This window comes from Equus quagga, chromosome 15, assembly GCF_021613505.1.
Source record: "Equus quagga isolate Etosha38 chromosome 15, UCLA_HA_Equagga_1.0, whole genome shotgun sequence".
NCBI lineage: Eukaryota > Metazoa > Chordata > Mammalia > Perissodactyla > Equidae > Equus > Equus quagga.
This window is the reverse complement of record NC_060281.1, coordinates 3,275,536-3,292,025: the sequence shown is the minus strand read 5'-3', so window position 1 is coordinate 3,292,025 and position 16,490 is coordinate 3,275,536. Positions and strand designations below refer to the sequence as shown.

At 35.7% G+C, this 16,490-nt stretch overlaps 1 protein-coding gene across 5 annotated transcripts in view; it reads left to right on the top strand.

Moving 5' to 3' along the window:
• Positions 1–16,490, top strand: part of ADGRB3 (adhesion G protein-coupled receptor B3) — a 643,872-nt gene that overhangs the window by 361,425 nt on the left and 265,957 nt on the right. For all 5 annotated transcript variants that reach the window (XM_046638989.1, XM_046638988.1, XM_046638987.1 and 2 more), the window contains one exon: positions 10,279–10,381. In XM_046638989.1, coding sequence (XP_046494945.1) covers positions 10,279–10,381 — 103 coding nt within the window. The remainder of the gene's footprint in view (positions 1–10,278; positions 10,382–16,490) is intronic.

Below are 16,490 nucleotides of genomic sequence, written 5' to 3'. Positions count from 1 at the left end.
CTTTTATTTAGTGTTTCAACATCTTTTTAAATCCTGGCAGAGGCAGTGGTCACTTCCAGCTTATGGGCAGATTAATGGACACATTGTGGGGGTTTTAATGGGTAAAGCAGAGAATGGTCCCCTCATACCACCTGTGACTCAAAGGGACTCAGATTAGCCCTCAGCAAGTGACTGGCTTCTTAAATTGTGGTGACCGAACTCAAAGGTTCTTCCCAGCTTCAAAAATTCTCTATTGCAGTAAAATTGACGTTTCTGACATATTCTTTACCTTGAAGTCCTTAGTAACCTTTGTGTAAGAATCCTGAATATGTGTATCTACTCAGACTCTATACAGATAAAATAATTAGGTAAATGACTATAGGAAAACAGTATTCATATTTAGATTCAATGACCAGAAATAGTGACTATGGAATGCTCGGGATCAAACGTTGTTCAGATACTATTTGAAAGGTGAAAGATAAGCATTTACTTCTCATTTTCTTTTACTTCTTATTTTTTGAAAAGTAAAATAATGTAAGTACTAAACACTCTCAGGCTTGTTTTTTTCCTTTTCAAAAAATTGTTCCAGAAACTTTAGTGAGTGACTGTACCAGTTATAGATCTGCTAAATAAGAAGAAGCCTTTTCAAGGACGAGGGTTTTGTCTTTGTTGCACAGTCACTCAACGAACGTTTACTAAGCAGCAACCCTGCTAACTGCACTGTCTTAATTCTTCTAAATCTTTACTGTCAAAACTCCCAGAACAGCGCTTAATAAATCGTAAAGTTCCAAGAAATGTTTGCTGAAATATGTCACTGCCCTATCTGTAAACCATTTTTAAAAATGTGGCCCATGGAAGTTTAGTGTTTATAATATGAAGGTATTTTAGGAACAGAGGAATAAAATATATATTGTTGTTTTTCTGTATAAATTTGACTATGTGACTTGAACCCAGTAGGAAAGGAAATATCTTCTTATTACATGAAAAATATATACAAATTTGCTCTATATGTTTAGCTATTATTTACCAAATTTTCACGAAACAGTTTTCTCTGATCATTTTACTAATTATCTGTTCAAATTTTTGGAGCCAAGTTTTCTATACACAGAGTAATGTTGAACTTTCTGTTAAGTTTCTAGAAATCTTATATTTTGATTGAATTATCTTTTTTTTTTTTAAGATTGGCATCTGAGCTAACAACTGTTGCCAATCTTCTTTTTTTGTTCCTTCTTCTTCTCTCCAAAGCCCCCCAGTACGTAGTTGTGTATTCTAGTTGTGGGTCCTTCTAGTTGTGGCATGTGGGACGCCACCTCAGCATGGCCTGATGAGCAGTGCCATGTGTGCGTCCAGGATCTGAATAGGTGAAACCCCGGGCTGTTGAAGTGGAGTGCGTGAACCCAACCACTCGGCCACGAGGCCAGCCACTGCTTTAATTATTTTCAAAGCAATACTTTGCATAATTTCCTTCATGGAGACTAGAAAGGAGAACTTGACATGACATTTTGAATAGATAAAATTTAGAAATTTTCCTTCATACAAAGACAGAAATAACTTCGCATGTTGACTCTTTTATTTAGAATTTTTTCTCTTGCCCTAATATGCATTAACTATTCTTCAAACTGAAATTTTTATTTTATTGTCCAATTGTCTTCCCTTTTGTAATTAAGTAGATTCATATTGTCCCTTCAACTTAAGAAAATATGCTCTCCTCCAGTCCAAACTAAGTATGTGCTATTCTCAGCCTCGCACTGTTATTCCTCCTCAGAATAATTTCTTGCAGTTCAAAATGGTAGAATCAGAGGATATTAGTGCTGCAAGTCCCTTTAAAGGTTGCTACCATCCGAACTCTAATTTTACCGATGAGAAAACTGAGCCCTTTGTGACTTCACTGACCTGCCCGAGATTCCACGTCTAGTAGGTGGCTGAGTTCTAATTCAGCCAAGTCTTCTGTCTGCACAACCAGGCCTCTTCCACTGCCTTGTTGCCTCTATTTCATTAGTATCAATTCCTTAAGTAGTGCAAACCATGTGCTTCTGCCTTACTGTGAATACACATGTATCTTCTGCAGAAAATCTTGAAAGGCTCAGGGAATAGCCATGCATGAGCAGGCTCAAGGAGCCTTGGGAGCAACTTGGTGGCCACAAGCCAGGCTGTTGATATTAAGGCCTGAGGCTGTTACTCTTCCCTCTCCCTCATGACCACTTTTAGGCCTGATAGATAAAGACTAGCCAGCCAAGGCCAGACGGTCCTTTGGGGGAGCTGAGGCCACGTCACACAGGCCCCACTCACAACAAGGAGTTAACAACCACCCACAGCCAAGTGGGCTCTTATACTGCTGGTGAGAATGTCTAACTGCAATAACCTTTCAGTAGGAAATTTGACGATATTGAGAGGTGTTAAAAATGTCTTGTCATTGATACAGCAATGCCACTTCTAAGAATTTATCTAATGGAAATTATCTCTAAGGAAAAATGTGTATCCAAGCATACAAGAAGGCCAAGAGTTAAGAAATAGTTGTAAACAATCCATTTTCTGGTTCTCTTAATAAAGTCAGGTTCCAATTTTGTAGGAAAACTGTAATACTTTTGAGTATATGAGCAACGTGTAGTTTTCCTGGTAGGACAAATGGAAGGCATAGTCCTGAAAAAAAAGCTTTATAATGTAGCTATTAACATTCAGGATATTGTAAAGTATCTAACGAAAATTATATGCAAATTCCACTATAATATTAAAGTGCCAGAGAAAATAAAGATGAAGAAGAACAACATTCTCATAAGCCAATAGTAGTTTGAAAATTATCTTTTAAAAAAGGAACAAATTTCAATAATGCAAAATCCCATGAATTTGCTGTCAAGTGCAACAACCTAATAAAGATAAATGATGCTGAAATGTTTTCATATTTAGGAAGTGGAACTCATCTGAGTTCCTAATATTACAAGAATTAAAAGCAAATGGAAAAAGCAATTGAACTAAATAACATTGGAAATAATAGAAAAATGTAAACATAATTACTTTTATGCCAACACATCCTGAAGGCAATCAACCTGAAGCAGTGATTTCCCTCAAGAGTGTGTGTTCTTCAATTTCAGGAGCTAAATTTTGAGCCTTGCTTCTCTATTCTGAATTTGCAATGAAATATTGTAGTTTTAAGATATTCTGTGTCTTTTTGTAATGTTCTATCATGAGGACATGAGAAATTAAAGAATTTTCTTCTTTATTGAGGCTGGATAATATTCCATTGTATGTATATACCACATTTTCTTTATTCATTCATCTGTCAATGAACATTAGGTTGCTTCCACTTCTTGGGTGTTGTGAATAATACTGCAGTGAACATAGGTGTGCAAGTATCTCTTCAAGATCCTTTTCAATTCTTTTGGATATGTACCCAGAAGTGGGATTGCTGGATCATATGATAATTCTATTTTTTATTTTTTGAGGAATCTCCATACTGTTTTCTATAGCAGCTGCCATGGAAATTAATTAAGAATAATTAATTAATTTTACATTCCCACTAATAGTGCAAAAGGCTTCCAATTTCTTCACAACCTTGCCAACACTTCTTATTTTCTGGTTTCTTGAAAATGGCCATCCTAATGGATGTGAGGTAATATCTCATTGTGGTTTTGATGTGCATTTCCCTGATGATTAGTGATGTTGAGCATCTTTTCACAAACTTTTGGCCATTTGTGTATCCTCTTTGGAGAGATGTCTATTTAAGTCTTTTGCCCGTTTTTAAATCTTATTTTTTGTTGTTGAGTTTTAGACGTTCTTTATATATTCTTGATATTAACTCCTTATCAGATATATGGTTTACAAATATTCTTTCTTGTTTCGTAGATCACCTTTTCACGCTGTTGATTGTTTTCTTTACTGTACAGTTTTTAAGTTCAATGTAGTATCATTTGCCTATTTTAGCTTTTGTTGCCTGTGCTTTTGGTGTCATATCAAGGAAATCATTACCAAATTCAATATTACGAGACTTTTCTTCTACAAGTTTTATAGTTTCAGGTCTTGTGTTTAGGTCTTTAATCCATTTTGAGTTAATTTTGGTATATGGTGCAGTGTAAGAGTTCAACTTCATCCTTTTGCATGTGCATATCCAGTTTTCCCGACACTGTTTGTTGAAGAGACTGTCTTTCCCCATTGTGTAGCCTTACCATTCTTGTCAAAGATCGTTTGACTTTATATGTGTTATATGTGATGGTTTATTTCTGGGCTCCCTATTCTGCTCCTTTGATCTGTGTGTCTGTCATCTCTCTTTATGCCAATTATCATATTGGTTTAATTTACCGTAGCTTTGTAGTGTGTTTTGAAATCAGGAGGTTTGGGCCTCTAGTTTTGTTTTTCTTTCTAAAGATTATTTTGACGGTTGGGTCCTTTGATATTCCACGTGAATTTCAGGATTTTTTTTCTATTTCTGCAAAAAATGCCATTGGGATTTTAATAGGAATTGCATTGAATCTGTAGATCACTTTGGGTAATATGGACATTTTAACAAATTAAGTCTTCCAATCCATGAACATGGAATTTCTTTCCGTTTATTTGTATATTCTTTAGTTTCTTTCAGCAGTATTTTTTGTACAAGTCTTCAGCTCCTTGGTTAAATTAATTCCTGAGTATTTAATTCTCAATACTATTGTAAATGGAGTTGTTTTCTTAACATCCTTTTTTGTATTATTCGTTGTTAGTGTATAGAAATGCAACTGATTTTTGTGTGTTGATGTTGTATTTTGTAACCTTGCCAAATTTGTTTATTAATTCTAATATTTTTGGGGAATCTTTAAGGTTTTCTACATCTAAGAACATGTCATCTGTGAACACAGTTAACTTTGCTGCTCCTTTTTCTGTTGCCTTTTATTTCTCGTTCTTTCCTAATTGCTTTAGTTAGGATTTCCAGTACTATATTGAATGCAAGTGGTGATAGATGGTATCTTTGTCTTGTTCCTGATCTTACGGGGAAAGCTTACAGTTTTTCACTGTCGAGTATAATGTTAGTTGTGGGTTTTCATATATGGCCTGTATTATACTGAGGTAGATTCCTTTTATACCTAATTTGTTGAAAATCTTTGTCATAAAAGAATGTTGAACTTTTCAAATGCTTCTTCTGCATCAGTTGAGATGATCTTATAGTTTTTGCCCTCCTTCTGTTAGTGTGGTGTATTACACTGATTGATTTTCATATGTTGAACCATTCCATCTCAGGGATAAATCCTACTTAATCATGGTGTATGATCTTTCTAATGTGTTGTTGAATTCTCTTTGCTAGCATTTTGTTTAGAATTTTTGCACTGATGTTTATCAGGGATATTGGTCTGTAGATTTCATTTCTTGTGGTTTCTTTGATTTTGATATCAGGGTAATGCTGGCCTCAAAAAATAAGTGTCCCCTCCTCTTCGGAGTTTTGGGATGTTTTGAGAAGAATTGGTGTTAATTGTTCATTATATGTTTGGTGAAATTCTTCAGTGGAGCCATCTGGTCCTGGGCTTTTTTGGGAGGAAGCGAGGTTTCGGATTGCTGATTCAATCTCCTTACTTGTTACAGATCTGTTTAGATTTCTTTATTTCTTCATGATTCAGTCTTGGTAGGTTGTATATTTCTAGAAATTTATCCATTTCTCTTATATTATCCAATTGCTGGCATGTAATTTTTCATAGTAGTCTCTTATGAACCTTAGAATTTCTGTGGCATCAGTTGTAATGTCTCCTCTTCATTTCTGAATTTTGTTATTTGAGTTTTATCTCTTTTTTTTCTTAGTCTAGGTAAGAGTTTCTCAATTTTGTTAATTTTTATCAAACAACTCTTAGTTTGGTTGATTTTTTCTATTGTTTTTCTGTTCTCTATTTCACTTATTTCATCACTAATCATTATTATTTCCTTCCTTCTGTTAACTTTGGGTTTAGTTTACTTCTTTTTGAAGTTCCTTGAGATGTTAAGTTAGGTTGCTGATTTGAGATCTTTCTTCTTTTTCTAGGTAGACATTTACCCCAAAATACTTCCTCCTTAGTACTACTTTTGCTGCATCCCATAAGTTTTGGCATGTTGTGTTTTCATTTTCATTTGTCTCAAGGTATTTTCTAATTTCTCTTGTGATCTTTTCTTTGATCCATTGGTTGTTCAAGAGTGTATTGTTTAATTTCCATATATTTGTGAATTTTTCAGTTTTTCTCTTGCTACTGATTTCTAGTTTCATTTCACTGTGGTTGGAAAAGATACTTGGTATGATTTCAATCTTCTTAAATTTGCTGACTTTTTTTGTGGCCCAACCTGTGATCTCTCCTGGAGAATGTTCCATGTGCACTGGAGAAGAATGTATATTCTGCTGTTGTTGGATGGAATGTTCTGTATATGTCTGTTACATCCGGCTGATCTATAGTGTTGTTCAAATCCCCTGTTTCCTTATTGATTTTCTATCTGGTTGACCTGTCCATTATTAAAGTAGGGTATTAAAATACCCTACTGTTATTGTGTTACCATCTATTTCTCCCTTCAGTTCTGTCAATGTTTGCTCCATATATTTGAGTGCTCTACTGTTAGGTACATATGTGTTTATAACTGTTATATCTTCCTGGTGAATTGGCCCTTTTATCATTAAATAATGCCTTTTTTCTCTCTTATTACAGTTTTTGACTTAAAGTTTCTTCTGTCTGATAAAGTATGGCCATCCCTGCTCTCTTTTGGTTACTATTTGCATTGAGTATTGTTTTCCATCTTTCAGCTTCAGCCTATGTATGTCACCTAAAGTGAGTCTCTTGTAAACAGCTGCAGTGCATTTTATCATCACTTTTTTCCTCTCTTTAAGATGTAGTTCAGGTACCCTAAGCACCCTAAAACTTTGTAAAAATTGTGAAGAATAACTTGAGTCTCCTTTGAATGAATAGCTCTGCACATTTTTTAATGTTTTAGATACCAACTAGCACAAACCTCAAGGACAGGAAAGAACTTTATTACTGTAGTGATGAAATCCACTTGGCTGTAAGATTTGCTTTCCTAGCAGTGAATATAAATGTGTACACAGCCAGGAAGCATTAGTAGATCACAAAGCCTGACATGGCATATAAGGAGCCAGCTCTTAGCTTATGCGAATTAGAATAAATTGATGGAATAAATTAAAGATAATTTTGTACATTATACACTTTTTAAAAAGAGAGCCATTGCATAATGTAAATTTGCTTATTTTTCCTTCATTAAGTGTTTTAATACTGTGATATTGCCATTACATTTTAAATTAACTTGGTCAAAATTTTGATATTTTTGTTCAGTATGTATGTATTTAATAAGACATTCAAACATATGCTGAGCACTAGAATGTGCCAAAAGTAATGCAAGCGAGTCTCTATAAATGCTAGATATAAATCTTGCCCTCAATGAGCTTATAATCTTGTGGAAGGAGACATACATAGCATTAATGGATGCTATGGAGACAGGTACGTGTTGCTCTGTTGAGGCACAACGTGGCGGGGATTACTCACATAAATGTGATGAGCACATCCATCTGCATAAATACATTAACATGCATCCCTTCCCAATTGTATTCGAAATATGTTAATACACATGGATTTAGCAAAAGCTGTAAGGCAGACTCCATTCCCTAGGATCTTGTCTACCAGGCCAGTTGAGTAGCTGATGAAGCTGACACAGTGTAACATACCCTGCAGAGGTCTGCTTGTCTTAGCTGCTTTACTTTCCATTTGCCAAAATCCCCACATGCCCAAACACACAAAGAGAATTTCATAAATATCTTGACAAAATTACAAATTCTTGTTTGGAATACCCACATCTATATTTTCCAGTAATTATCCACCTATGCAACTTTAGAAATAAAATGAAATATCTGTAAACTATCAAAATTAACTATCATTTATTAATTAATATTAGCAGTCATTGGGTTTTCTTTATGGCAAGGAGAAGGGATTACACACAGAATGAGACTAAATGGGCAGATTGAATTTGGGTGATGTGTAAATGTTTTTGTTTCAGATAACCAAACCAGAACTCAAACACATTCAGGCTAATCCAATAAAGGAACTTGCATCTGTGTGCTCAGAGTGATTATTCTCTGGGAGAAATCTCCACAGGTTTTTGTGGTGACAGGCAGACATTCTCTCCAACTCCAAGTCATACACAAGTTGTCATTCTCTGGGAATCCTGTTAGATCTACTAATATAATTAATCACCCCTCACAGCTTTGTTAATTCTATCTACTCTCACTTCATCTCTGATCACTTTTACTCACAGAGAAACAGGGGAGGAGAAGTTTGCAAAAGGAGTTTGGCATTTAGAGCTTAGTTTTACGTCCTTCTCAATGCAGATAATCTTCAATTGACTCATTTAGTATTAAATGAAATAAAGAACAGTTAACCAGCTCTTTCTGTTTGCTACTACTTTGCCGCTAGGAAAAATTTTTTAAAATTATTCTTTGTTGTTTTTTACTATTTACTGTTAGGCTAGAGACCAGGAATTTTCCTGAGTGTTTCAAAATTTGTTATTACTGAATACTTGAAAGATGGGTTAAAAAATGTTATTCCACTCAAAATATGTTTATAGTTCTTCTGCTATTAAATCTAGTAAGTTCTTCCAACTATGGCACAGCTTGGGATTCTTTTCTGGTGAAATCTTGTGGCAAAGACCATCCCTTTAGAGACAACATTATCACAAAGAATGTGAGGTTCAACATTGTTCTACAATATTAGAATTATACTACTTTGATGGTACAGCTATTTTAGAAAACAGTGTGGCAGTAACTTATAGAATTAAATATGCTTTTACCCCATGACCAAGCAATTCCACTCCTAGATATTTACTGAAGACATAGGAAAATGTGTCCATGCAGAGAATATGTATCCCAATTATTCGTGATAGCCAAATATGAATAGCTACTATTCATAAAGGCTAAAAACCAGAAGAAATCCAAAGATTGATTGCTTAATTGATGAATAGATAAAAAATTGTGTTATATCCACACCACGGAATATTATTTAGCTATAAAAAGAAGCAAAATGGGTGAATCTCAAAAACATTATGCTAAGTAAATTAAGTCAAGCACAAAAGCCTGTGTACCAGAGGTGTACTAGAAAAGGTGTAATTTTAGTTGACAACATGTCCATGGCTGCCTGTGAGTGGGAGAGGATCACAGAGGCTGGAGGAAACTGTTTAGGGTGAAGGATGTGTTGTCTGTCTTGATTTGGTGGTGCTTGCACGGTCGTATACAGTTACCAAAAGCATTAGGCTGCCCACTTAAAATTGGTAAATTTTATTACCTATGAATAATGCCTTAAAAAACAAAAAAAGACACAAAAAATTAAATGACTTTATCTTTGATAGCTGTTAGGAATTCCCCAGAATATTACATGCTCTGTGGAAGAACAGCTGGTTTATTTCAAAACAAAAAAGAAGGATCAAAAAAAAAAAAAAAATATATATATATATATATATATATATATGTTTCCATGTATTTCTTCTAGAAGCTAAAAGCACAATAAAATCTTTAAATCTCTAAATAATAGGTAATGTGTAGCATTTTATGCATTTTGGTTGAAAACCTGTATGTGCACGAAAGAGTTGATTCAGTTTTACATATTTATATTTATGGATAATTTTGGTGTTTTCTTTAAATATGACTATATTTAAAACCTTTTTGTGAGCAAACTGTGGTAAGATATTTCAAAAGGCAAAAGTGTTCCTTACATGGAGCATATTGAGATAAGGAGGTGGCCTGTAAATCTCTTGCTGAAATGAATGATGATCAATAATTAGCAATAGCATTTATTTATGTTTAAACTCTACTTGCTTTCATGCTATTCCACATTCCAATCATTCTTCTTAATGAATTTTGAGATAGTCTGAAAAACGCTAAGATAGCACTTTGCAAGATTTGGTCTCCTGAGGAACAAAACTACTAGGCCCATCTTGAGATAAATGGATTATATTCATTTAAAGATTGCCTGAAGGTTTAAATTCACAATCCATCTCTCTTGGAGAGGAAGCAGATTTAAGTTTTGGAAAGCTTGTCAGTGCTGTTGCTTTCATCTTGCCTGCATCTAAAATGGTCACATTCAGCAATAGCTTTTCCCTCCAAAATTTTCTAGTTCCAGATAGAGTTTGTTTATAACAAAAAATAAACTGTATCCTTCCATGAATTTTCCTTTAGTATCGTGTTTTCAATCTATTTGCTCAGTGTTTCTATGTATTTGCTTAGGAATCTTTTATGTAACGTGCCATCCCAACGTGTATTGAGCAGTAGGAATTCATATTTGTCACCAATCCTTCCTCCTTTTAATCATAATTACTCTGTTTCAGAAATTATACTGTCGTTAATTCCAAAATCATCGTGGTCACAATAAGGCCTGAACCCAAAACAACTGATTCGTTCCTGGAGATAGAACTGGCCCATTTGGCTAATGTAAGTATCGTCTACTTGGCATTGAGCTGCTTATGGAATTGACCTTCTAAAGAAGGTTAACAGTCATCCTTTTGACTGATAAGACCAGAACATATTTTTAGAGTTGCAAATGAGTTAATTTGTTATGAAGAAGTATATTAGATAGGAATGAAATCCTATATTTTTGTTTGTAATAAAACTCTCTTTAATTTATCCAAGATAATAGTTAATAAATTGTTTATCAGTATACACATCTTTATTGGGCTCTGAGCTAGGCAATGAGGGAGATCAAGATGAATAAGACCCTGTCTCACCAGTGGTGGGAAGACTGCCATGTAAATAGATTTAAGATGCCTGCAGTAATAGAAGCTCTAGATGCAATGCAAAGGGCAGTGGTGATCTCCAGGGTGGGAGAATGGGTGTGGTGGCATTTAAAAGTGCCAACTCGAGGGGCAGAGAAGTTTCCTTATAAATACCTGGGCGCCCCAGTGATCTAAATCTGAACCTTCCATTCCAGAACAACAAGAACCCTTTCTTAAATCCATCCAACTGCCACTGAAGTTCTTCCGGTCTTGTTCAGTCCTTATGTAGAAATTTAAAATATCTACTTATCCATTACAGACTCGCATTAAGTACTTAAATCATTGATGAGTAGGGGCAAGGAATGTGATTCCTATTGAGGCTTTCCTAACTGTACTTTCATGATTCCTATAGTAAAGTTTAAGCCAGTCTCAAGTGTTGTATGTACATAGTTGCTTTTTTTTTTTTAATTCCTTGAAAAGTTTCTATGAAGTTGACCTTTACATACAAATAATGGAAACACAAAGTGATTGTCATCTTCCCAATTTGATATACTTAGTGAATGGCATATGGAATTTAAACTCACATCCTGTGGTTTACAAAACCTATGTATTTTCTGCTATTTTATAATTTCTGATTTCCCAAAGAAGGCAGCCTGGGTTTTATAAAAAATAACAATTATCTTCCCTGTGAAACACTTTGACTAAGGTGTTTCAGCTTTCCTAATTCATTTAATGAAAATTGCAAATCTCTCAGCAATAGCTTTTAAACATCACAGTTAATACTTAAACTATTAGGTCTTTTCCTACTTTTGCCGAAATTTAACCATACTGGCTGTGTCTAACTTCGAGAATGTTTTTTATTTCTACAATATCTACTTCCTCACACCTTAGACTAGCCCTGACCTCATCACCACGCTGAAAACTGGGAGATACTTTTAACACTGCTTTTGAGTAGGGAACTTATTTCTTAGTGTGTTCAAAATTCATTATAAAAATATTTATTTTCTTATTTGTTTTTATTGTTGTCATGGTAATGTCTATCCAGCTATATGCACTGGTGAAAGATAGGGAGAGAGAGGGATTCTGTGCACTGCTCACTGGGAAAGCCCTACAGTGTCAGGATGTACCATGTTCCTATGGAGAATACATTCCTGTAAATGGACATTCGCGAACATCCTAAATAAAGATAAAGATGGCAGTGTTTAACGAACATGTTAATTAGATGACTTTTTTTTTCATAAGTTGAAGAAACAGTAACCTCAATAATAGTGTTAATGAAACAGTCTCATTATTTCAATTCAGCAAAACTACTTGAAATGACAGATTTAAGCTTGGAGCCAAACTTTTCTCTTCTGGGGGTATATTTTGTTAGCCAGTTTACAAAAGAGATAAACTGTCTTCAGAAAAAAACAATTCTACATATAGAAACCAGAGGGTATACTCAATAAATTTTACTCAGTGCCAGCTAGATCCTGGAGTGGCAATGAAAGTCAGAATGTAAGAATGGTGAGGTAATTGTCACAAGTCACTTAGAATTAATTCTGTCTTTCCATATTTTGAGTGAGTTGACCAGATTCCCAAAGCAATGCTATCTCCACTCTGGAAGGCCTAGATTTAAGAGGATATAGACAAATCTGTTACAGAAAGGGGGCAGAGGGAGGAGGGAAAGAAGAAGAGTTCACACTGGAGAAGAAAATGCCGTGAAATTTTCTCCCTCACTTCTGTCCTGTCCTCACTTGAACTGCCCGCCCGTGCTGTCCTCAGAGGCCACCCCAGTAACAGCCACGCAGTGCGGCCTCTCAGGACTGCTCAACCCCTCATTTCTTCGCTCTGTTTTATAAACACCTATCCCACTGTCGTCAGAAGAGTTCACACAGTCCTTCCTGCTCGACTGTTTTTGAATTTCTAATGCCTGTTGTATTTAAACTTACCATCCAAGTTAGATTTTGTAAAATATTTTATTCATCACTGAAGGAAAGAATGTATGACTTATTTATTGAGTATCTTAATATTCATTACCAGTCCTATAAAGATATGTTCTATATACTGATTTTAATTTATTTCCATTGAAGAGAGAACCAAAAGGGCCTATACTGAAGTCTAATAGTCTTCACTAAAATGTGAAGAAAAGATACATCTTAAACATGAAAATTGAAGTTGATTAGAACAAGCTGAAACTTCATTATAACTATAACTATATATATATATATAATTATTGTTATTGCCTTCAAAATTGAACTGTTTTAGATATGACATATTTCTAATATCAAGTCTGTCTACTTTCACCTGTTTTCTTATATAAAAAGTATCTGCTGTACTTTCCTGAGCTCAGAAAAGAATAATGACTTGCAGATTATATCTGTTTCATATACTGTGTGGGGGAAAAAAAATGAAGAATGGGAATTAATAGTTATAATGAGTCTAGGGAAAAGCCTGTTAACATTTTCTAAACGAAATGTGTTCTTTTAAAAAGCTTTTTAACAAATAGCATTTAAAGTATGTTAACTGTAATAAGGCCCTGGGGAACTGGCAGGAATAGGTAATAGAATATGGGATCTTGAAATTCAAATTGTGTTTAGCAAAGCCAATTGCAGTTTTAACCAGCTCATAAGTCATTAAGGAGTAAGATGCTATTCCTAATTCAGTTTTTTGGGCTTATGGCTTTGTAGTCATGACCTATGGAGTCAGAATTTGTGGTCCTTCATGCTTAGGCATAGGAATTGCTTTCTTTTAAGAAATATCAAGTTTTCTTTTCCCAGAAAAATAATTTTGTTTGCCATATTACTTAAGGTTTCTTCAGTGTGACATTTATATTTATCAATGTTGTTAGACTCTCTAATGAGTAAGGAAAGTTAATAATTTTATTGAAAGTAATTATTGAGACCTAAAAAAGTACAGTAGAATGGACCTGTATGTATACACACACATACATGCACGCAAACACACCCTCGCACGCACACACACCCCCCCCACCTTTAGGATGCCATGGGTCTGATAGGTCTGAGTCTGCTGTGATGTTCCAAGGCGGGTAACATCCCTATCTTTAAAGATGAGTTAGAAGAATAAAAAAATAAATGCATTTTAGTCATCTCGTGCTCTGTCAACTTTGCAAGCCTGAAAATGCATTTTTTTCCCCAAAGAAGAAGTCTTTATGTAGTTCCATCTCTAGTGGAAGGATGGACTGGACTCTGCTGGCCTGCAGTCTCTGCAGTCTAGTCTCGTCTTTCTTTTTCTTTCTTCCACTGAGCAACAGCTCTAATGGTCTGGGCAGGTTGAACCTGCTGTCTCTCAAGATTGAGAAAAATGCATGAGGTTTATTTGTAGTTCTCAAATTGGTGATATTTGTTAAAGCTGCCATGGGAATTCAGGCTTGTGGGTTTTGTTTTCTTTGCCATATTTGCTTGCATACTAACAGGATCAAGCTAGCAAATTAAGTTGTTTGTTTTCTGTGTATAACCTAAAAATTAATCATGAGCCATGGCCTTTGTAAATCATAGTGGAAACACAATGGAAGATGTAATGAATATGCTTGCTACCATTAGATAAGTGTGAGAGACAATGAAGAGAGAGTCTAGCATTCATCAGTGGATATTTTCATGAATATCAAAGGCTGATAACAACCTAAGGAATTAAAAATCACTTGGCAGAGCTTAAAGAAGTACGGTCTATGCATATGTAATTTTTACAAAGGGGTGTTGTATCTTTTTACTTTTTAATTACTGTTCTGCCCTGGCTTTTGTCCATTTGGAAGAAATTTCTGACGGCCAGCCTGCTTAAAGCTCTTGGTAATTTTTATGGGAGAGTCTTGAAATGCTAACTAAAGAGGCAGATTGATGGCTCTGCCAACAGCTGAAACTGAGACAGAAATTGTTCTCTAGCTACAGTTTTTTAGTTATATCCTGCATTCCTAAACTTGGGTAAGCATCTTTCTCACTTTTTCAAGTTCCATTTATTTTTATTCATAATACATAATTGATATTCTTCAAGAATATTTTAGAGTAATTATGCTGTTGGAGCAGGGGTCAGCAAACATTTTCAGTTGAGTCAGATAGTATTTTAGGTGTGTGAGCCATAGTGGTCTCTCTCACATCTACTCAACCATGCTTTTGTTGTGTGAAAGTGACCCTAGATGATGTATCAACAAATGGGTGTGGCTCTGTTCCAATAAATTCGTATTTAAAAAAATAGGTAGCCAACCATATTTGGCCTCAGGACTATTGGGTTGTCAACTCCTGTATGGTAAACAGAATAATGGCCCCATAGAGATGTCCTCATCCTAACCCCCAGGACCTGTGAATATGTCATGTTACATGCCAAAAGGGACTTTGCAGAGGTGATGAAGGGTAAGGATATTGAGCTCCAGGGAAATTATCCTGGATTATCTGAGTAGGTCCAATTTAATCACATGAGCATTAAAAGTGTAGAACCTTTCCTGGCTGTGGTCAGAGAGATGTAACGTGAGAAGGACTCAACCTGCCGTTGCTGACTTTGAAGATGAAGGGAGGAGGCCACAAGCCAAGGGATATGAGCAGGCTTTCAAAGCTGAAAACAACCTCTGGCTGTCAACAAGGAAGGAAGTTTGGATCTCACTCTTACCACTGCAATGAACTGAATTCTCCTGAAACCTGGAGGAGCCTGGACGTGGACTCATTCCCAGGTCATCCAGAAAGGAGCGCAGTCCTGCCACCACTTTGATCTCAGCCTTGCGAATCTCTAGAGTGGAGCCCCAGCTGAGCTCACCAGACTTCTGACTTATAGAGGCTGAGAGATAGTAAATTTGCGTTGTTCTGTGCTGCTAGGTTTGTGGTAGTTTGTTACAGCGGCAATAGAAAACTAACAGCCCTGCATTGGAGAGTTGCAAAATGAATTTTGAGATTATGAAAATAATATAAACTTATCCACGAATAGTGCCATTTAGAATCAGATACACTACAATGCTAATGGTACATTATTCGGTGAAAATCAGTCAGCAACTAGATATTACATTTTGTTCTGCTGATTATCATACCAGCACTTGGGAACCTGGTGAAAGGAATCGCCAGACAGTGAGAATGGCCAGTGTAAAGTGGTGGGGGTGGGTATTAAGGAAAATTGAGGATGCCACGAGACAGCAGTGCAGTATAAGAGTATAACTTAGCAAAACTTCCCTGCTGGTGGCTGATAGACTTGAGCAGTGCAAACACCCCTGCCAGCCCTTGTCTCTGCTACAGCCCCATTAACGTATGATTGTGACACGTTATTATATCCTCTTGAGTATGAAAAGAAAATACCTAAGCTTTATGCTGTATCTGTATGGAATCCAGTTATGGAAGTATTTGTTTGTTAAAGTTATTTGCCACTTCAACACAAAGGAAACACTTGGAGAGTTTTCACCCATTTGTTTGTTGAGAGGTGCACGAGATTTCTGTGCAGGCATTGTTGGAGATGATGTAATCATATATGGGTAAAATAAACCACCCTAAGGCATTGCCCCTCTCTGGAGGCAATGGTTTTTCTTGAAGGATACACAATTAAATAATTCCCGACAGTGGTTCTACTTTTTACTGCTTCCCATATGTCAAATAGAAAGTGTTTATCAGGAAATAATGTACATTCAGGTTAGTGATATAGCTCAGAAATTAGAGAAGCAAGCTCTTATCACATCCACAAGAGTAACGTCCTCTGGTTAATGTGGCCTAGGGAATAACACATAGCAGGAGCTGAATTAAATATGTGCCCAATTAAATAACTGCCAGAGCCTCGAGAAGAGCTGTGTAACATGAATATGACTCATCCTGATGAGACAGTATTCTGCATTTCTCACTTCAGTGCCCTTTATATCATTCTGC